The sequence below is a fragment of the Urocampus carinirostris genome, chromosome 7 (assembly GCF_059441175.1).
Source record: "Urocampus carinirostris isolate Australia breed hairy pipefish chromosome 7, RoL_Ucar_1.0, whole genome shotgun sequence".
NCBI classification, from domain to species: Eukaryota; Metazoa; Chordata; class Actinopteri; order Syngnathiformes; family Syngnathidae; genus Urocampus; species Urocampus carinirostris.
Window position 1 is genome coordinate 20,201,409 of NC_142355.1, and position 21,982 is coordinate 20,223,390.

At 38.3% G+C, this 21,982-nt stretch overlaps 1 protein-coding gene and 1 pseudogene across 1 annotated transcript; one reads left to right on the plus strand and one right to left on the minus strand.

Moving 5' to 3' along the window:
* Positions 1-196: 196 nt before the first annotated feature.
* On the minus strand, positions 197-20,240 carry LOC148362601 (uncharacterized). Its single transcript, XM_088340062.1, has 6 exons — positions 20,186-20,240; positions 9,198-9,322; positions 5,557-6,102; positions 5,340-5,498; positions 1,802-1,903; positions 197-1,720 (listed from the first exon to the last, which is right to left on the minus strand). Exons 2-6 carry the CDS (start codon positions 9,318-9,320, stop codon positions 1,586-1,588), a joined length of 1,065 nt encoding a protein of 354 aa, XP_088196188.1. The 5' UTR covers positions 9,321-9,322; positions 20,186-20,240; the 3' UTR covers positions 197-1,585.
* LOC148362602 (uncharacterized) lies at positions 15,209-17,413 on the plus strand (annotated as a pseudogene).
* Positions 20,241-21,982: the final 1,742 nt, after the last annotated feature.

The window sequence follows — 21,982 nt, forward strand, 5'->3', positions numbered from 1 at the left end:
TGAGTACAGCTGTCTCGGAGATGAAATAAGACTTGTAAATTTCCTCTTTCGTTCCATACTAGGAATCGTGAGAAGACTTCTCTGTAACACAACATACAACACTGAAATTACATTTTGTTCAGTCCAATAATACGGGGGACCATATAGACTACAGTTTACAGTCAAGGTGTCACACCCACAGACCCCCTTTTGGCTGTACAGTGCAGAAAAAAATCCTTTAATGGATGCTCATTAAACAATGTACGTTCGCCGTTGAGACACTTTATTATAAAAACCCACAGAACAAACTAAACGCCAGCAAAGCACAAAGGGCAACTAAATTGGGTGAGTGGTAGAGATGGGCTGTGAGCAGAGCCCTGCCTAAGAACTTGCTTTTCTCTAAATATCTCGATAGCCTTCTCGTTTTAAGTTTTTTTTTTCTTTTTGTAAAAATGTCCAAAAATACTGCACTCGCACCTTATTTTAAAACCATTGTTTAAGACAGAGATGACTGTCAAAATGAGCCTCAACACTCCTAAAAGTTGTGTATGCAAGGTTCCCCTGAGGTTTTAACAACTTGAAAAAGTCTCTAATTTGGTAACCACAGGTTAAAGCATTAAAAAGGTCTTGTATTTAAATCTCATGTCTTAATTGTTCCCAGTCTTTGTATTGTTGAATTATCTAAATGTAGCGTTTACCAAATTGTTCGAATTAGTTATCTGACTCCATTAACCAAACACAACCTACATTCACCCAACAATTTATGCGCGCTCGTTTTTTGAGGGAAAAGATGAACAAGAGGCCGACATTTCCACACAGGGGCAGATTTATTTTCCCTAAAAATTTAACTAAGTGTACTCTATCGAAAACGACCAAATTAGTCACGTTGGAGTCTCTGGGAAGCCTTTTTCTCAAGTCCTTTTAGCTTGCTACTATTGGCCATCTTCTCCCCGCATAATGACGTGCCGACTCCTCCCATGGGCTCGCCAAGGAAGTCCCCTGTGCTTCACCATCTCGGAGAAGAGCGTTCTGATGTCTGTGGTACTCAAAACGACGCGGAGCGTTTCTCAAAACAATGCCTGCCGTCCTCCGTCAGAGTCCTGTTATCAACAGAACTAGACAAAATATTCTGCATTTGGAACAGCCTGACCTGTCATTGAACTAAAGCCTACTCAGTGAAAATCCTTATTGCATTATGAGTCAATCGTATAAAATCCTTTTATAGTCAAATGTATAGAATTCTTCAGTATGTAACTTAAACTTTAACTTATTCTTTTTGATGCCATCTTCTGGCTGAAATCATCATTGCAGCTCTGTTTGTTGCACGCGCAAGTATGTAAAATTCTTAGAAGTGCACCCCAACTCTTCTGCCCTCTTTTTGGGGTTTTGGGTTGGCATTTGGACTGTGTTTAAAAGTCCTTCTCTTACTTTCGCCATTTTCATCCTGGAATAATGATAAAAAACGCGACCATGCACATATCACTCTTTTTTCTGATTTTATGGCTCTTTGGGTCAAAAAGGTTTTCCTATTATAAGTTGTGGCTTAAAATATGCTTTTGTAGCAATTAATAATATTACATCCCCACAGGACGTTTTGTCCTAACTCTTAAGTCATGCGGGTCATAAGTTCTTCAAGAGCCCTTTCCCGATGATTTTCATGCACAAGCAGCACTTCCTTGATTGCGCTTTGCTGGAAGCCCATCTCGTTGAACTGGGTCAGCAGGCGCAGGAACTCTGCAGCCTGAAATTAGAAACGGACCCTTGGTTTCACAACCCGTCGACTCGTTCTGCTGTCAATAAGGATTTTCGGGAAAAGTGTCACCTTGCTCTCACAGTTCTGGAACATCTCCAAGGCCTCCTCCACCTGTGCTTCGTCGTAGCCCAGATCGCATAGATGTTTGCAGGCAGACAGATATTTTAAGAGCTGTCATCCCAGAAAAAAATTGGTTGGGAAATGCAAGGCTCATAATGAAACCTAACCTAACGGAACTTCCAGAATAATATAATCCACATATCAAGAACTATAATGGGTTTTTAATCATTTTAAGAATATAGCTAGGGTCTGCCAATTTCTCGCAGGGAAACCTTGAGGTTCTGATGCATGCTTTTATATATTGTTTGCATTGCCCTGCTCTATGGTCTTCCCAAAAGACTATTGCTAGCTTGCAGCACGGGTGCTTATAGGGACAAGGCGGTCGGATCACATTACAAGATTTAGAATTGCAGCATAGGCTCCCTGTGCATTTCATGATCATAGGAAATGAAAAAGAAAGAAAGATGAGAGAGGGAGAATGAGAAAATCACTATAGTGAGAGAAAAGACAATGACAAAGCGAGACAAATAGAAAAAAAGGGAGAGTCCGAGACAAAATGAGCTAGAGGAAGAAAGACAAATAGGGTGAACGATAAAGGAGAAGAGAGAGCGGGAAAAAGGAGATAGAAAAAAAAAAGCGAAGCAAAAAGGAGCAAGAGAGAGAGAGAACATAATATTGGTCCAGTTACTTTGTGAGAGTCTAGGTCAGGCTTTGGCAACATTGAGTGGACATAGTTCAAAGTGCAGCTAATTTTTCTCTTGTACTTCTCTTGGCGTTGTCCCGTGGGCCAGATTAAAACCCTAGACGGGCCTAAACATTTGACACCTGCGGTTTAATGAGTCTGACTCCTGCTACACCCCTAAAAAAGGTTAAATTTAAACAACGAAAATCTTGACTTGAGATGAGTATGTTAGTCTATGACTATTTTCAAACGAGACTGTCTTTGAGCGTGAATAAACCACTTCAAGCATCGCATTCAATTTCCGTCCAGGCAAAAGTTTGTTACTTCCAGTTTCAAACAAGCACATTTTAAACTTGATTTTATTCTTTGTAATTCTCTGTTTTGTACGTGAAAGGGTGCAGCAAATGTTTCCAACTCGTGGCAAAAGCTAAATGTGGCCTGAGAGAAAAATTAGCATCTTGAACATTGATTTGCTGTTTTAAATATAAAAGCCAAACGCCACTCTCAAAGCTACCACTGTACTGCATTTGTTGACTACCATTGATCATTCATTAACTGCACCGCTTATCCTCAGTAGGGTCACGGGGGTGCTGGAGCCCATCCCAACTGTCTTGGGGCAGTGGGCAAGGGACACCCTGAACTGGTTGCCAGCCAATCACAGGGCACACAAAGACGAAAGACTCACTCGCTCATTCACACCTAGGGACAATTTGGACCAGCCAATTAACCTGGAATGCATGTTTTTGGAGGAAACCGGAGTGCCAGGAGGAAACCCATGTAAGCACGGGGAGAACATGCAGACTCCACACAGGAAGGTTCAATCTTATGACTTCAGAACTCTGCCACACACGCGCTTACCACTACGCTGCCATGCTTATCATCAATCAAGCAGAGAATATTGATGAAACCCATCGCAATGTTACTAAATTAAAATAAAAGTTATGGATAAGCTTTGTAAGGCGATGTGAAAATTTCCAAAAATAGCATCTGGGTGTCTTTGCAGAAGTTTAAAAAATCTTTAGCTCTTTATGAGCTATCTAAGATGTTCTTGTATTTTCATTTTCATAAAAAAATTAAAAGCACCATTAATAATTCAATTATTTAAAATACCATTTATGCCATTTTTTGTTAGGTTCCCCTGATTTTAAAATAAATGCAGTTTTTTTTTTTTTACAAAGGCTTCGTGGATAAACACTATTAGAGATTAAATATTAAAGTAGAGAAAAACCCTCTGTTTTGTAATCAAATCTTAATCCCGGAATCATAATTTAATAGTAAGCCTGCAGAAAAGAAACCCCAGCCCTTCAGCTAAGCAGTGTTCTCGTTTGCCCGCGTCCCTGCGTCCTAGACGTATCATTTTTGCTGGCGACGCATAGTGTCAAATCAACGTGCGTCCCCGGGACGCAACTTTTTTAACACAAAATTGTCATTATTACCCGATTACTTTTTTTTTTAACAAAGATTTACCGCACTCCAAACTTTTCGTCAGGCAGCTCCACCATTGTTGTTTTGGTCTCGCGGTTCGAGTTTTAGCCGATCTCGGAGAACGAGATCTCGTTTCAAGATTACGTCATTGTGGCGCTTGTCGTCGAGTGAAAGAGAAGTAAGCCTCCGGAAAAACAGTATTAGGCGCAAATCAACACAAAATTGATTATTTCTTCAGTGTCAGTAATAAGTCGAAACATAATGCAGAGAGTGATAACAACGGCATTAATTCCGGCACGAAAAAAACGGTGGAGAAAATTCTTCAGAAGATCGCGGAGGCAAGGAAAACACGTGTGTTGAAGCTAACGCTTCAACGAAAGAAAATAAACAAAAGAAAACTAGCAAGAAAATGACTTTTCTGCCAAAATGGACTAAATTATATTCCTGGTTACGCTATGAGGAGGATGATAATGGATTGGACCTAGAGAAGGCATTACAACTGTGGCGGGACAGCAAACCAAACTGAAAAATCTGAAGTGATAACTCCTTTTGTATTACCAATTAACTGTGATGATTAAAACTGCATGAATATATAGACTAATATTTCAGCAATATTATTTTGTATAATGTACGATATTGTTGTGAACTGAAAAATCTTGAAGTGATAACTGATTTGTATTACCAATAAACCATGATGATTAAAACTGAATGAATATATAGATTTATATTCAGGGTTGGGTAGGGTTTCTTTAACTTGATTACTTTCAATTACTTTTGGATTACTCCAATACCAAATATGCTAATAAAAGACAAAAGAAACTAAATATGAATAAAATGACTAAATGTTGTGCAGGCTTGGGGAGTAACGGAATACATGGAACGGCAAAAATGATGTTGGCAAGCTGTTTGGATTTATTTTCATTTTGTTTCTGTCGCATTTTATGTTAGTTTTGCCGGAGATCAAAGCCAGGAGAGAAAGCTTACCACGTGTTGTGAGTCATCATTTTATTCACGTTTAGTTTATTTTGTCTTTTATTAGCATATTTGGTATTGGAGTAATCCAAAAGTAATTGAAAGTAATCAAGTTAAAGTAACCCTACCCAACCCTGTTTATATTATATATTTGTCGCCGATTTACAATTTCAACCTCGATAACACAAAATTTTGGGGACCCATAGATTTTTGGACATGCGAGTCCCCCGGGACCCATCACTTTCAGAGGTAAAAATGAACACTAGCTAAGGCAAACTTTTTATGCTATTAATTCACAAGTCCGGCCCCCATAGGAGTATTTATAGGCTAGAATGAGTTTAACACTCCTTTTCTACAGTTTTTAGCTTTTATTTCAAAATGTTGGCAGTTATGACTTAGTAAAATGCATTTTTACTCTTGAAATTAGTCTATTTTGGAGGGGGAAGCCGGTCGTTTTTTTGCCCAAACCTTGTCTGGACTGTTGTACCCGGTCTTCTGCAGAGCCAAGATGGCTGCACGAAGCGGGTACCCCATGTCGGTGACGGCCTCCAGCAGCTCCCTCTCTTCAGGGCTAAGAGCGGACAGTAGCTCCGTGGCCGAGTCTATAAAACCTCCTGGCCGGATGGCCTAAGGGAACGGCATTGTTGACGCAGTGTCAGGTGCTGAAATCGTGCGCAGGACTCACCTTTTGTCTTCGGTTTTTGACGACGGGGCCTGCAGAGGACGGTCGTTGGTCCTGCAGCCTTCCACTCATCTGGTTTTTAAGGGGGTGCAGCCTGGCAGCGGCGCTCTGTGCGCGCTGCCTCTTCTTGGTGGACTTCTGACTTGGACCGTAGCGGCCACACTCCGGAGATACCGAGGTTCCTCTTTGGTTCTTCGGCGATGACTCGGCCCGGCTAAACCGTGCGTCTTTGGACCTGAGAAGGGCCGCGCTGCGGGGACACTCTCGTCCGCCGGAAGTCCCCAGAGGACCGTCTTCGGGAGACGAGCCTTCGTTGTCCTCGCAGTAGCCGTCTTCCTCGTCCGAGTCGCGGAACCAGAGTCTACGACGACGGACGTCTGTGGAGTTCAAGCTGTAGCAGCGACGCCGAGGTTCGGTGGCCCAAGGTTCGCTGTTGGACTTGGGGCATTCGTGGGGGCTGCTGAACATCAGCCAGTATGGAGGACAGGATGGAGCCTGGTGCGAAGTCTGCTGGCCTGTTAGGATGAGCTTCTCCAGATTGAAACCGTACTGCAAAAATGTGGAAAAGACCACTTAAACCGCACAGTTGAAAAAAGGAATCTAGTCGTGCAGTTCTTTGGCTTGCTCCATTGATCAGCCAAGTACTGTCAATTCCAAACTACAGTGCACCCGATTAAGTCTTATGCACAAATCTAAGGAAGAAAATCAATTGTGTTTTGGTTCAAGCCGCACCGGGATTTTGAGCCGTAGGGTTCAACAGCCAATAAATTTAACTCATTCACGGCCAGTTATTGCATTTTAAAAAGATCAGCGGGGAAATGTCTAGAAAAGAAAAGCAACAAATTGTACCACGATTTAGACACTCGTTTGCTGACTGTGTCCACAGCTGTCTATCAACTAGCACAGCATTTAATATTAATTAAATTGTCATTGACATAGGCCTATACGCATGAGCGCTTTAAAAACATTCACCAAAAAAAACTATCTTAAAGATCCAACTACAAATTTAGTCAGTACAGTACATTAGTACAGTTTAAAAATAGATAATATCCAAAGTTGCATTCAAATGATGAACCAATATTAATCATCTGTATTGATGATAATGAGAAAAATGATGATTTAACAATTTATTTCGCGAAAGCTGTTTAAGATCAGACCACAAAAAGTACACTCAAATATTTTGGACAAAATTTTGCTGATTTTAGTAATTCTCATGTGTAAAAAAAGGGTTAGGGGGCTTAGTCGTAAAAAAAAAAGTGTTTTTATTCCACTGGCAGATGTTTTTTTTTCTCATTTGAAATGTTATGTTTCTAGGAAAACAAGACACAAATACAGTACAACTTGAAAAATTGGACAAAACTACAAAAGTCAATTCCATTGAAGTTGGGAAAAAGTTTAAAATGTCAGTAAAATTAGAATAGAATGACTTGCAAACCTTTTCTAACCCATATTTAAATGAATACACCACAAAGACAAGATTATCCATGTTCAAACTCATAAACTTTATTTCCATAAGCAAATAATGATAAACTTAGAATTTTATAATTGCAACAAGTGCCAAAGTAGTTGGGAAAGGGGCTTCTTCACCATTGTGTTACATCACCTTTCCTTTTAATAACACTCAATAAACGTTTAGGAAGTGAGGAGACTAGTTGTTGAATCGTTGATAGTGGAATCCTTTCCCATTCTTGCTTTATGTACAGCTTCAGCTGTTCAACAGTCCGGGGTCTCCTTTGTCTTATTCTACGCTTTATAATGCGCCACACATTTTCAATGGGAGACAGGTCAGGACTGCAGGCAGGCCAGTCAAGCACCCGCACCCTCTTACTACGAAGCCACGCTGTCGTGAGACGTGCAGTGTGTGGCTTGGCATTATCCTGCTGGAAGAAGCAAGGGCGCCCATGGTAAAGATTCTGTTTGGATGGCAACATACTTTGTTCCAAAACCTGAATGTACTTTTCTGCATTAATGGTGCCTTCACAGATGTGCAGGTTACCCATTCCTTGGCCACTCATGCACCCCCATACCATCACAGATGCTGGCTTTTGCACTTTGCGTGCATAACAGTCTGGGTGGTTCTGTTCTTCTTTGGACCGGAGGACACGACGTCCACAATTTCCAAACACAATTTGGAAAACTGACTCATCAGACCACAGAACACTTTTCCACTTTGTATCAGTCCATTTTAGATGGGCTCGGGCCCAGAGAACCCTGCGGCGTTTCTGGATGTTGTTGATGAATGGCTTACGCTTTGCAACATAAAGTTTTAACCCACACTTACGGATATAGCGTCGAACTGTATTGACTGACAGTGGTTTTCCAAAGTGTTCCTGAGCCCATGTGGTGATGTCCTTTACACATTGATGTCGGTTCTTAATGCAGTACCGCTTGAGGGCTCGGAGGTCACGGGCATTCAATAATGGTTTACGGCCATGCCGTTTACGCACAGTGATTTCTCCAGATTCCCTGAACCTTTTCACAATATTATGGACTGTAGATGATGATATCCCTAAATTCCTTGCAATTGTACTTTGAGGAATGTTGTTTTTAAACTGTTCAACAATTTGCTCACGCAGTTGTTCACAAAGAGGTGAACCTCGCCCCATCCTTGCATGTGAATGACTTAGCTTGTTCGGGTCTCCCTTTTTTATACCCAGTAACAACTCTCACCTGTTGCTAATTCATCTGTTCACCTGCAAATAGTTGGTTGATTTCCATTCATCCACTTTCTGAGTAGTTATTGACACCTGTCCCAACTATTTTGGCACGTGTTGCTGTCATCAAATTACAGAGTTGATGATTTTCTCCCAAAACAATAAAGTTTATGAGTGAAGACAATAAATATGTTGTCTTTGCTGTGCATTCATTTAAATATGGGTTGAAAAGAATTTGCAATTTACTTGGATCAATTTTTATTTGCAATTAACACACTTTCCCAACTTCATTGGAATTGAGTTTTGTATCATAAATTCCCAAATTACAGAACAATTCAGTACGCAATATGACTTAGTACTGCCATTGTTTCATTTTACAAAAAAAACAAAAAAAAAACAATGTTACAACAAATTACAATTTCTTTTGTCCTACTGGCAGAAAATGGTTCTCGTTCGATGAAGCCGTTTAAGATTTTACCACATGGAAAGACAACAAAAATGAAGTAAAAAATAATTTATTTCATTTTGCGGATTTTAGTAAAAACTTTTTTGTTCCACTGGCTTAACATTTTGGCTCATAGTGTTACTATTCTAGAAAAACAAGATACAAATACAGTAAAGCTTAAAAAACATGTCATGTTTTCAATCACAAGAAGTGTCAAAGGACTGTACAGACTAATACAGACTATTATTACACCATCCCTTGATCTAAAACCTACATGAGGGTAAGGAAAAACTGAAAACCTCAAAATAAGGAACGTAAATAAAACGGTGAAATTCAAAATAACAGCAAAATATTTATCCAAAATGAATAACTTGAAACTGGTTCAGGGAGTTAGCGATTAAATATTTTCGTCTAGAAGACACTATTTTGACGAAAACCATGACAATTACGAGCACAGCTGGGAAAACAATCCTATAACAAAGGGTCACCACGGTTTTCGATGTACCCAAATACTGAATCGGAGAAGCCAAAGTACAAAATTTGACCTGAGTTTCCTGCATTATCCGAAGACAGTCCGGCACGGAGATGTCGGGTGGTGTCATCAGGTACACGTCCTGTCCCAGGGACCCAAAAGGCATTCCGAAAGGGACGTCTTCAAGATTGTTCATGTCTCTCCAAAAATAGAAAAATTTTCTTGTAAATACCATGTAGAGGTTTCAAAGTAATCACAAAGAGTCTCTAAGGGCTGCACAGACCACAGATTATTGCAAATCACAGACTATTATTACACCATCCCCTGATCTCAAACCCCCACGAGGGTAAGGAAAAACTCAAAAACCTCAACATGATGTAAATGAAGAATCCTTGAGAAGGAGGTAATGAGGTAATCCTCTTCCAGGATGACCAGGCCAAAATGGATGTTGCAATAACAAATAATACACAGATATTGTCAATGTGAACTATAGGTTATTCATATGCTATTGCAGTGATTTTTCAACCACTGTGCCGCGACACACTAGTGCAGGGTTTTTCAACCCTTTTTGAACCCAGGAACACTTTTATCTATAAAAGAGTTCCGAGGCACACCGTCCGTCGAAAATGTTTGAAAATGTTAGGATTGTATAATTATATTTATCCTACAGTTGACATTTAATATGTTATATGTGCTCTCAGCCATTTTTGAAGAGTTCTCAGCCTGCAAGGCCATGAGTTGTTTTTTATGTACAGACTGTGTTTTTGTTCTCACATACCAACGAAATACATCCTGACCTGGCATCCCATAACTCAAGATTGTTCTTCACCAAAGAGCCTGGGGAAAAAGGAGTTTCCCAGGACCAAGGTCACCTGTCATCATTTGGATGGAAAGCAGGCCTTCGAAAGAAGACTAATCAACTCTACGTAGCAAAGGCAAAAACTGAATATTAGAAGGGAGGTTTTTCGAGGAGCTTCTCAGAGCCAGAGCCGAGCCGAGCCAGAGCGCAGCAAGCAGGGCAGAGCGAGCGAAAAGATGTCTAACAACGGAATGTCGGCGGTTCTCAATATGATGATTAATAAAGTAACTAATTATAAAGAACCGATTCTCTTTGTCCTATATTGCAGAGCGTTTTATTAAAAATGTTGGGGACATGAACCTAACATTTAATTGGTCCTTCGAAACCGGATTCCAAGATACCAGATGATTCCAGGACGCGAGAGGAAAATCCAGGAAAGACTGTGGCCACAGCATAAAGACCCTTTTTCCGGGACTGGACCTTCCCTCGCGGGCTGGGATCTGACGGTTGACGGAAAGCCAAGGACTTAGAGAATCGTGAGTAAAAATTATTCATAACATTGTGTGCATACCGGTAAAAGTAAATTGACTCGCGAGCGCGGGGGGTAGATTCTTAAGGTTTAAGAATCCTCCGTCGAAAAGATTAAGAATTCTCTGTAGAAAAGGAAAATCTTAACAGAGACAAAGTTTAAGAATCCTCCGTTGAAAAAATAAATTACGGGGGGCAGATTCTTAACAGAAAAACCCTGACAATTCTAGACTCTATCAGGTAAATAGTTTTCAGACAGTTAAAATTCCGCGGGAGGTGTGGACTCCCCTAACCCAGCGCTTTAAAGTTAGTTAAATTTCACAAGGATGTGCGGAGTCCCCTGTCAACTGAAAATAAGTGGAAAGAAAAAAAAAAATAAGAACAAGCGATGTAAGAACGTGATCACGATAAAAAACAAGACGTCTGTGTGATTGAGAAAGAGCGAATGAAATATAAAGTTGCCCCTGGGCAATTGTATTTATATAAAAAATAATAATAATAATAAATACTCGATGAACTCATAGGTGAAGAGTCATTTATAAGGAAGACCCGACCGCAATCGAGCCTCTGTGTTACTGGATAAAAGTGAGAAATTTGGGAAAAATAAATGAGCTATTTAGATGCGTTAAATCAAAATAATGCCAGAATAATACAGAAAAAGATAAAATATTCCTGTTTTCAGTTCAAAAAATTGGTAAAAAAGGACTGGGAAGAATAGGAAAAATCTAATTGAGTGAATTGAAATACACTAATTTGAGATAAGGGCATTTTTATACCAAAAAATATTGAAAAAAAATTGTTTATAAATACTTTTTTTTCTCTTTCAATTAAAATGGAAAAAATGGATTGAGTGAAATTCAAATGAGTAAGATAACTCATAAATAAATAGATGCCATTTTCACATTAAATAGGTGAAGCTAAAATAGTAGATTAATTGGTTTAAAGAAAAAAAAAAAAAAAAAAAAAAGGGAGAGAGAAACATAAAGGGGAAAGTTAATTAAATATTAAGAGAGATAATTTGGTGAAAATTAAGTGAGACTAACCTTAATACAATAGATTGGAAAAAAAAAAAAACTTACTTTTTCAACATTGAACTGTTTTAAATCTAGAGTAAGTAAATGGGTAGAGTGGAGCACATTATAGAGTGCTTTTGAAGATCTTCATTGACTTGAAATGCGTTGTTTAGATGCAAACCATTTGCGATTTATGGCATTACCTTTGTGGAACTACCGTAATGTATCCTAAAAAGGAGGATAACGAATATACAGGGCCATATAGTGAACCGCGTCGATTAAAGGGAGGAAGAGCAGGCACACAGTAATATGCCTCGCTCCACGCCGCCCCCACAATATGCCAAATCATTCACATGCGCTAACACCCCCCAGGCCATTTACCCACTTCCGAGGAGAAGCCGTGAAGAGGGTAGGGTTTTACCGCCCGATTCTCAATGGCTAAAAGGCCAAGTGGACCCCCTTATTGACAGAGTAAAACATAGATATAGATAACGAGAAACTGATTAATCCTGAGTAGGTCAGATCATGGGTCATAGCACGGCCTTGGCAGTGATTAATTAAAAAGGGAGTTATTTTTCTGGGTTGAATAATGGTTTTAAATCTAGAAGGGAGATTCACACGTGACACCGAGCAAGCTGTGAATAATTTAAAAAAAAAAGAGGTAAATATGAGGACGCAGGAATTAAGTGGACACTAAATTGAGGAGAAGATAAAGTTATAGTGAAACAATATTTACACAGAAATATTTGCATGTAAGATGTTACATACAGTTGAGATTTGTGTAATATGCATTTGGTGAAAAATAGTCAAAACATGTGACAGTAATTTTATAGATAAGCTATAAAAATAAAAGAAAATTATATAAAGGATGAAAATCTATTTGAAGGCAAATGAACATAGACATAACATATTGTTTTGCTTTAGAACAAGAAATGAGAGAATTGCAAAGTATTACAATAATAAATTCGACTACAAAAATACTGTAGTGATACAAAAACTACACTATTTTGTTGCCATAATGAGAAATATTATAGACTAAAAAAAAAAATATATATATATATATTAGTGAACTATCGTGAAAACACTGCAAAGGAAGGAAACGTTTGATTTTACGGCAAAAGTGTTGCTCTAACGATGTTTTTAAGTTTCAGAATTTTGGTTCTTGTCTCATTTGGACTCAACAATCCGCTGAGGAGAAAATGGAGGAACGGTGAGGAAAAAAAAAGTAGCATTACTAACGATGATGAAGATATTTGAATGGGATGAACGATGGTAAGTGAAACACCAATTTTTATGATATTAAAGGAATATGTCAACAATAAAGGCGTTACAGGTGAGAACCAGAAAAGTTTTGTGTTCATATTCGGCCGGTATGAACCATAACTATGATAAGTAGATCTCATCTTGTTGGAATCCATCACAGCGATCATCGAGCAGCGATTGGAGGACACCCTGAACTGGTTGCAAGCCAATTGCAGGGCACACAAAGATAGACAATTCACTAGCTCATTCACACATAGGGACAATTTGGACCAGTCAGTCCACTTGAAATGCATGTTTTTTGAAAGAGGAAAGTAAACCGTAACAATGAGAGCATGCAGGCTGGCTTGGAACACACACACCTGTTCCCAGGTCCTTAGTAATGCCGCACACGTGCTGGCCACTGCGCCACCGTGCTGCACACACATATATAATATATATCTCATCTCAGCAGCTGCACCGCTTATCCTCAGTAGGGTCGCGGGGGTGCTGGAGCCCATCCCAGCAATCATCAGGCAGTGGGCAGGGGACACCCTGATATATATGATTTTTTTTTAACTGAACTATCAATAATGATAATATGATAGGAATTTTGAATTCCGTGTACTAGCTTGCTAAAAGATTTATAGATCTTGGCAGAACCCCTGAAATTTAGTGATACAAAGATCGAACTTATAAATCGGTAACAAAATAGTAGATATCTGCGTATTCATTCAGTTTTGATCATCGAATTATTAATTTATTTTCTGCATTTGTTGATGGTAATTGCGAATAACAGGCTTGTCTTTTTCCATTTTTCTACTTACTGTACTTTTCTTAGTACAACATAATTCGTGATATCAATCATCAAAGCAAATGAGCCGTTTGAAAGCAAGCTCTCTTTGATGAATTGAACAAGGAAAAAAGCCGTTTGTCTAATAAAAAGACTGACCTTCGCTCGACAAGAATTACCAACAACAATGACGTAATCTCGAAGCGACGAGATCTCATTAGCTAAGATCGGCGTGCAGGAAAATAAAAACTCGTACAGCAAATTCAAAAATGCGTTAAATCTTTGTTAAAGAGTAAACTAAATGATAATGAAAATTTAAAGGAAAAAAAAAAAAAAGGTTGCGCACCCAGCATAAATGATGCGTTTAAGACAGGTAAATAAAAAAAAAATAAAAAAATGAAAACACTGAGAGTATAATACAAGATAATTATACAGAATAGTATAAAAAGAAAGAATATTTGAGTGAACAACTAATCATTTTTCGTTGAAAATGCGAATAGCAAAGGGTAATAACTTTAAGACGTGTAGATTTGCTCCTAATAAAGCAAGGACGATTAAGGCAATGAAGATGACTAAAAACGGTCCATAATTTTAGTGTCAATCTTCTCGTTCGTAAATGGACAAATTCAAAAGAGGCGTAATACGTAAAAAGATTATTTCCTTAGTTGTTCTCGTATTAAATAATACATTACTCTCAATAAAATAATCAAAATTTTGAAAGAAGTTTGAAAATGACGACAAACTAACACAGAAAGGAAAATTCGAGATTAGAAATCATTAATAACGTAGCTGAAGCTATTTCAGTCAATGAATGAAATGTTTCCTTTAAACAAAGGAAAAAAGAAACCTATTAATAGTCGGACCAGATCATGTTGATCTGTATAGCCTTGGTCATGGGGGATCTTGAAGGGCTGCTTAAAACAAAGACTAATGCGTAAAGACAAAGATTGTTGCGCGGAATAAAGATTATGAAAATAAAATAAATACACTCAACAAGACATAAGTGACGAGTATGTATTGTTCTATATTGAATCAATAAAAGATTGATTATGGTTACAGAGAGAAGAAAATACAATTAGAGAAGTTATGACATTAAGTTCGATTTGGCATTTTTTGAGAAATTTTTGTTGATCTTTTGAGATTTTTGATGTTTAGTGTGAGGGTTTGGAATTTTGACAAGTTTAGCCCAAAGGACAATGATTACACACTGAATTTTTTTTAGAATGAGTGTTACGATTGACAAGTGATAAACAAATGTGTAACAAATACTGACTTATGGTTTGGTTAAGTTAAAAGGAAACGGTTTCTATGGAAGAGCATTTTTAGAAGACAATGAGAAACTGATCAATCTTGAAGAGGGCCATAGGAAAAAACGGATTAGTTGATTTTGAGACATATCGGGCTAATTTAAGAATAATTGCATGGGACATAAATTAATAGAAATTAATTAAACTAAGATAATGTCTACTAGTAGTTAAATTGAGAAAAATTTGAATAATCCGGTTAATTTACAAAAAATCCCACTACGTAAGCACAGTGGAATTAACGAGACTCTCAAGTGCCAGTGAATTCCGCAAAAAGACTCTTTCTAAGTCTCCAAAGGACATATAAATCTGTCAAAAAGAGGCCATGGACTAATTTTCTGAAAGAGCCAAAGACATCAGTCATCCATTGTCTGCGCCGCTTATCAACAGCGAGGCCAAGGGAGTGATATGGAGCACATCCCAGCTACGCTCATAAACAACGAGCTCACGGGAGTGTGGGGGTAACACACACGGCGAGACGTAAAGTGTTGGGCCTGCGGTCGAAAGGTCACATGTCCTTTGAATGTGAAGAAGAAAGCTCTGCTGAGCAACACCAAACAGCGTGACTAAGCCAAGATAGTATTCAGACATAAAGTCAAATAGATAGATAGATAGATAGATAGATAGATAGATAGATAGATAGATACTTTGTTCATCCCCGAAGGGAAATTCACATTTCCAGCAGCATCCCTGAGCTGAGAACAAACAATCGAGAACAATCGAAAATAACACGGGAGCTGCTGGAGTGGCTGCCATTCGTGACGGCGCCGGAAGAAACGATTCAATTTGAATCATGTACAAACAAACAAACAAAATATTATTGCATATGGTAGCAGTTCTTTTTTCGAGCAAAATATAGAGTGGTTTTCGAGTGCCCTCTTGGAAACAAATGAAAATCATGGAACTTCAATGGACGCTCAGATGCCAATTTTTGAACGCTCATTGCAAATCCTGTTGCGTTTTTGCTTTGGAAAATAATTGTTCATAAGTATGAAACTGATTGTGCTTACTTGAATAATGATTTGTGTTTATGGTAACTGTGTGTACAAAATAATGTATGCCATAGCAGCAGTATTCTTACCTGACCCACTCAAGTCACTGTTTAAACAGCATAACTGGCTTATGGATAGATGCGTACCGCATATCTCGTTGTGCAAAAAGAAGAGCATCGCCCTAGAATAAAACAATATCCACTCAAGCCAGATGCTATTGCTGGGATACAACCAGTGATTGAAAATTTAATAAAAGCAGGGGTGTTAGTGGAATGTGCCGACTCTCCAGTAAACACGCCACAACGTGCACTCTTGGTTAATATCGTGGACCTATAACAACTCTGTGACAGTGACTGTGCCACCAAATGCCACCATTGTGATGTCCATACCGATAACCTCTTTAAAAGGGTTCCAGTGAGGCAGTCTAGGGAGACAGCCAACACATATTACTGGGCAAGGGTGGGAGGAGTACTGGTGGTACGTGTTTGGACACGGAGCGTTCCAAGGGTGGGAGTATTTGGTTATAACGGAAGCAGGGGAGTACTGGACCCCAGGGGACAGCTCTGAGGCCCAGTATTTCAAAAAATCGTAAATTGCATCAAGGAAGCAATTTACAACTGACTATAACCGTTACAAACCAGACAATTCGACCTCCGGGATCAGATTTTTTAACAGCACGTGCTGGGGTTTCACGTTATGGGCCTGGTCCTCGGGCATGGACCCCTTTTTTCCCGGTCGTAGTGTGTGTAAATGACAGTATGAAATCGACTGATCAGCCAAAATTAAGTAACTACTCTGTAACGACAAATATCACATCAGTAAGCATGTCAGTCAAAGACATTGATGGGTGGTTCAAAGTTACCACAGAAATTTCAAGGATAGATAACAACTGGTTGCTAATGGCTGAGCAGGCGGCACATGCTGTCATGACGGATTGTGTTGTGTGTATGGGTGCTCGCCCTCTTTTGAGAGTTGTACCATCCACTCTGAACTCAGAGTGCCTGATAAACGTAATGAATAATGCTGTACCAAACGGAAACTGCTCTTTCTGGGATCAAACCTACCCCATAACGACAGTTGAAAAACATAAGCCTGTGTTTTCTAAAAGAGTAGCTCAAAATAATTTTACCTGTATAAATAGAACCGGATTTGGTGACAATATAAGTAATCTGAATAGTACACAATGTCACCAAATGTTGACAGTCAATATAACATTTAAACCACTCTCGCGGAGTGACATCTGGTGGTGGTGTGGAGGAGACAAGTTGTATGATAGACTACCGTACAATACCACAGGATTGTGTGCATCTATGTCTCTTATTTTACCTGTGTCTATAACCGCCACCACAATCCCTGAATTGCTAACATCTGTGAAGAGCTTGTTACCACATGCATGGAAAAGTAAAGGTCTACCTATGCCTGGAGTGACAATGATCCTACATACATCGACAGTATCGGTGTTCCAAGAGGCGTACCAGATGAATACAAATTAGCAGATCAAGTAGCAGCGGGTTTTGAATCTTTGATTTGTTATTGGTGTACAATTAATAAAAATGTTGACAGAATAAACTATATCCATTTCAATGTGCAGAAGTTAGGAAACAAAACAGAACAAGGTTTCTCCGCCATACACGAGCAACTCTCTGCTACCTCCCTCATGGCTTTCCAGAACCGGATTGCTGTTGATATGCTACTGGCTGAAAAGGGAGGGGTCTGTTCTATCTTTGGTGACCAATGTTGCACGTTCATACCGAACAACACGGCAGCAGACGGAAGTCTGACAAAGGCCCTGGAAGGCCTCAGGTCACTTAACAACAAGATGAAAGACCACTCAGGAGTTGACACATCAATGTGGGATGGTTTTGGAGATACGTTTGGGAAATATAAAAAATATTAATATATGGCTATAGCCGTTTTTGCGGCAATTCTCACATTGTGTGGATGTTGTTGTATTCCGTGCATAAGAACATTGCTAACGAGACTAATTACAACAGCTCTTGCCCCAATGCAGGCAAAGATGGTACCTTTGTATGCTCTGTTGCCCTCGGACACCGATGCTGATGATGACTCTGGCAATTACCATAAAAATGACGATGGTGAAAATTGTAATGACACAAATGTTGATGATGATTTCCTGTCTCTGCATTTTCCTTATATTTACTCAGATCCTGGTCATTATGACGACAACCTCTAAGTGTAACAACTGTGTTGTATTCATGATTTCTCTGTTGAAAATCGTATTGCGAAATGACAGTTGAATGAAGTATTATATCAACTGTAGGATAAAGAGGAGGGAAATGTTAGGATTGTATAATTATATTTATCCTACAGTTGACATTTAATATGTTATATGTGCTCTCAGCCATTTTTGAAGAGTTCTCAGCCTGCAAGGCCATGAGTTGTTTTTTATGTACAGACTGTGTTTTTGTTCTCACATACCAACGAAATACATCCTGACCTGGCATCCCATAACTCAAGATTGTTCTTCACCAAAGAGCCTGGGGAAAAAGGAGTTTCCCAGGACCAAGGTCACCTGTCATCATTTGGATGGAAAGCAGGCCTTCGAAAGAAGACTAATCAACTCTACGTAGCAAAGGCAAAAACTGAATATTAGAAGGGAGGTTTTTCGAGGAGCTTCTCAGAGCCAGAGCCGAGCCGAGCCAGAGCGCAGCAAGCAGGGCAGAGCGAGCGAAAAGATGTCTAACAACGGAATGTCGGCGGTTCTCAATATGATGATTAATAAAGTAACTAATTATAAAGAACCGATTCTCTTTGTCCTATATTGCAGAGCGTTTTATTAAAAATGTTGGGGACATGAACCTAACAGAAAATGAAGTTATGTCAAATACTTCACTGTACTACCTCTTAAGTAGGTAATTAGTGTGTAAAAAGAAGAAAATAATACTTAAAATAAAAAAGAATGATGTGTTTTATGTTTTTAACTTTTTACACTGCAATCTTAAATCACTTTGTTAAACAAATTAAGTTTTTAAATGTAGTGTTCTACCTCATGAGTAGATAATTAGTACATAAAAAGTATATAAAAATCTACTGCCACCTACTGATATGGATGACTATTGCAGTTCCCCGCCTAAATAAAGCAAAAATACTGAATAATGGCCTGATTTTTGGGAAAGATAAAATTCTAGCGGCACACTAGACAAGGTCACGACACACTGGTTGAAAAACACTGCACCAGTGTGCCGTAAGAGATAGTCAGGTGCGCTGTGAAAAATTATCCAATGTCACTTTTTAAAATTTTAAATGTTATAAAACATGTATGAATCATTTTCTGCAACTTGAAAAGCGCTATATAAATACAGACTCTTTACAAACTATTATGTCAGTGTCGAGTGTCTGTGCTGTAAAAAACTGGGGGTGTTATAAATTATATCGTAATTAAACAGACTGTTCAGTGTTGTTGATAACATTTTTAGTTAGTGATGAGCCGCAAAATTATTCGAATATAAAAAACTTGTCCTGGCTCAAAAAAGGTTGAAAAACACTGTGCTATAGAAGTGTGTTTTAATCGAATTCTATTTAGACATTTAATTTCCTGCAGTATCATGTTAAAAAATCAAATCAAATAAGAGCTATAGAATACAAAAATACCCAATCTAACAAGTACAATCCAAAGCATGTAAATAATGTTCCAACAAATAAGACACTGTAATACAAATAAAGCAAAATGTGCAAATGTGAGGTTAGGGTAGGGAACAGGGTTCCCACAGCTTAAGGCAAGTTAAATCCAATACTTTTAAGACTTTTTGTTAATGTCTTTTGAAATCAAATTTGAGACAGAGTTCACAAAAAAAACATAATTGAAACCAAGAAAATATATAAATTAGAGACAATTTAAACAAATGCTCATTTCATTTATTTAAAATCACATTTTGGTCCAGTTGAAAACTTTCCATCCGAAAAACATAGAACTCGTCGACGTTTTGTTTTAGACATGAAAAAACGTAAATAAAATGGATGTTTTTGGTCCTTCATGGATCCTCGGTCAAAATTGGTCCCAAAAAAATGTTTTCTGCTACATTCACGAAGCAATTTTTATCATGATGCATGAAAAATGACATATTGACCAATTTTGAGTGTAGCTTTATTAAGAATACATGCTCGGATGTGGGCAATGATGAATATTACTAATTCTCGTTTAAATTTTTAAAACTTTTCAGAAATTTTAATGCTAATGAAGACCTTATTTTTTAGAACAATGAATCCAATGCCTTTTCAAGGATCAACTGTTCACATACAGATTCTAATCATAGTTCTAAAGGATTTGAATGAGGTTATTATGTCTGCTATGCAGGTTTCAATTCCTGGTAGGGGTTTCAAACTTGAGTCAGGCTTTCTTTTTTTGTTTTTTATTCGCATGGTCAGCGCTTACCTCAAAGAGCCGTCCGTCCTCAGGTCGGATAAAGATGAATGAGGGCGCGTGTGGCATGAATGGAAGACAAACACAGTCACATGCTTTAAAGCTCACTAAGCCGCATTAGCCCGCAGCTTGTTTACCGTTTTTCTCCAACAACATTTGTACCTGCAGGTTAATAAAACAATCATTTTAATCCTTAGAGTACAAACCTTTGAAATTAAGATAGAAAGCAGTTCATGAAAATGTGTGTGTGTGGTCCGCATTTCTATAGCGCTTTTCAAGTCAATGAAGACCTCCCAAAGTGCTTTACAATATGCTTCACACCTTCCCGTTTACACACAATAACTAACCGCTAGCAGCGTCAGCCATGCAAGGCAACTGCCTGCTATCAGAGGCATTAGGGATTAAAATACTATAGAAATACTACAAAAATACCTTTACAATAATTTTACAGTACAAAAATACAACATTAATACAGTAATATTACAAAATAATCAAATACGACAAAAATACTACCATAGAAATACTACAAATATTCTATAGAAATTTTAGTTGCATTTGGAAATAGTTCAAACATACTTCTACAGAAATACAACAAAAATACCACTATAGTAAGACTATAATACAAAAACATTCCTATAAAATATTAGTAAAAAAATAAGCCCCCAGTCTTGTTTCTTAGCTAGAAAAATGAAGAAAGCGGTGCATTGTTTTTTAAATGAATACACAGAACACTATGATGAAATGTATCATCGGTTAAATTGCAAATACTTGTACAATTTTGATCAGGGATGAGGATTTTTTTCCAAGACCAATTCTGATGCTCAACTCTTGATTAGTCATTGATACAGTTCTGTTGGTAGAACACAAAATCATGCATGGACCCTCATATCTTTCCGATTTAATTTCCCACCATGTTCCGGTCCGTAACACTGTGATGAGGATTAAGTACAAGTAGAGTACATCACTTTCCACAGATTAGCAGATTACATAAAGGTGCCGATACACAAATGGAACACTAATTGGTACACTAGTTCTGGTCAAACCTTATCAGAAATACTTACTCCTTCTTGATCTTATTTTTGCTGCGTGCGTCATTGAATTATTTTCTGACTTACATACTTTACTTCTTTGGTGACGACTCTGCAACAGGACCAAGTGCTTTGGGAGTGGAGTTTGATAGAGCAAGAGAAGGAAGCTTGACAAGAGTAAGGTCATGAAGTGTTCGACAGGTGGATTAGAGATTTTGTAAAGGGTTTGTATTTATATAGAGCTTTTCAAGTCACTGAAGACCTCTCAAAGCGCTTTACAATGTGTTTGTGTATTTTTCAGAAGTCTGGGGCAATAATTACTAAAGTTCACTACAGCCCCTTTTTATCCTCCAAAAACGTGCAATTAGAACCATACACAGGGTAGGATATCAGGATCATACCAATATTTTATTCCTGCAGTCCAAATTATTAAAATTGGATGATTTAGTAAATGTTTTTACTTCACAACTCTTATTTAAGGTCAACAAAAAAAAAAAAACAGTGCCAGAAAACATCCAAAAATGATTCACTCGAAAAGAGGGACGTTATGATTTAAGGGGCTGTAGTAAACTCAAAATCCCAAAGGTGAGAACCACCAGGAAAAGTATGTGTGTGTCTGTGTGTGGAGTCAAACTTTGGAACAATTTACAAGACGAGATCAAACAATGTCCAACTATTCACCTGTTCAAATCCAGATACAAAAAAAACAATATTGGCAGAATAGAGAGATGAAGAAAATGGTGTATGAGTGATACTAGAGATTGGAAATTTTGCATTAACA

What these genes read in the sequence shown, in the direction of transcription:
- LOC148362601 (XM_088340062.1), bottom strand. Translation starts at nt 9,320, where the DNA reads ATGAACAATCTTGAAGACGTCCCTTTCGGAATGCCTTTTGGGTCCCTG. An exon ending in GGTACAACAGTCCAGACAAG is followed by an intron (nt 1,904 to 5,339) that starts GTTTGGGCAAAA and finishes CTGGGATGACAG; the next exon opens with CTCTTAAAATATCTGTCTGC. An exon ending in TCCAGAACTGTGAGAGCAAG is followed by an intron (nt 1,721 to 1,801) that starts GTGACACTTTTC and finishes TTCTAATTTCAG; the next exon opens with GCTGCAGAGTTCCTGCGCCT.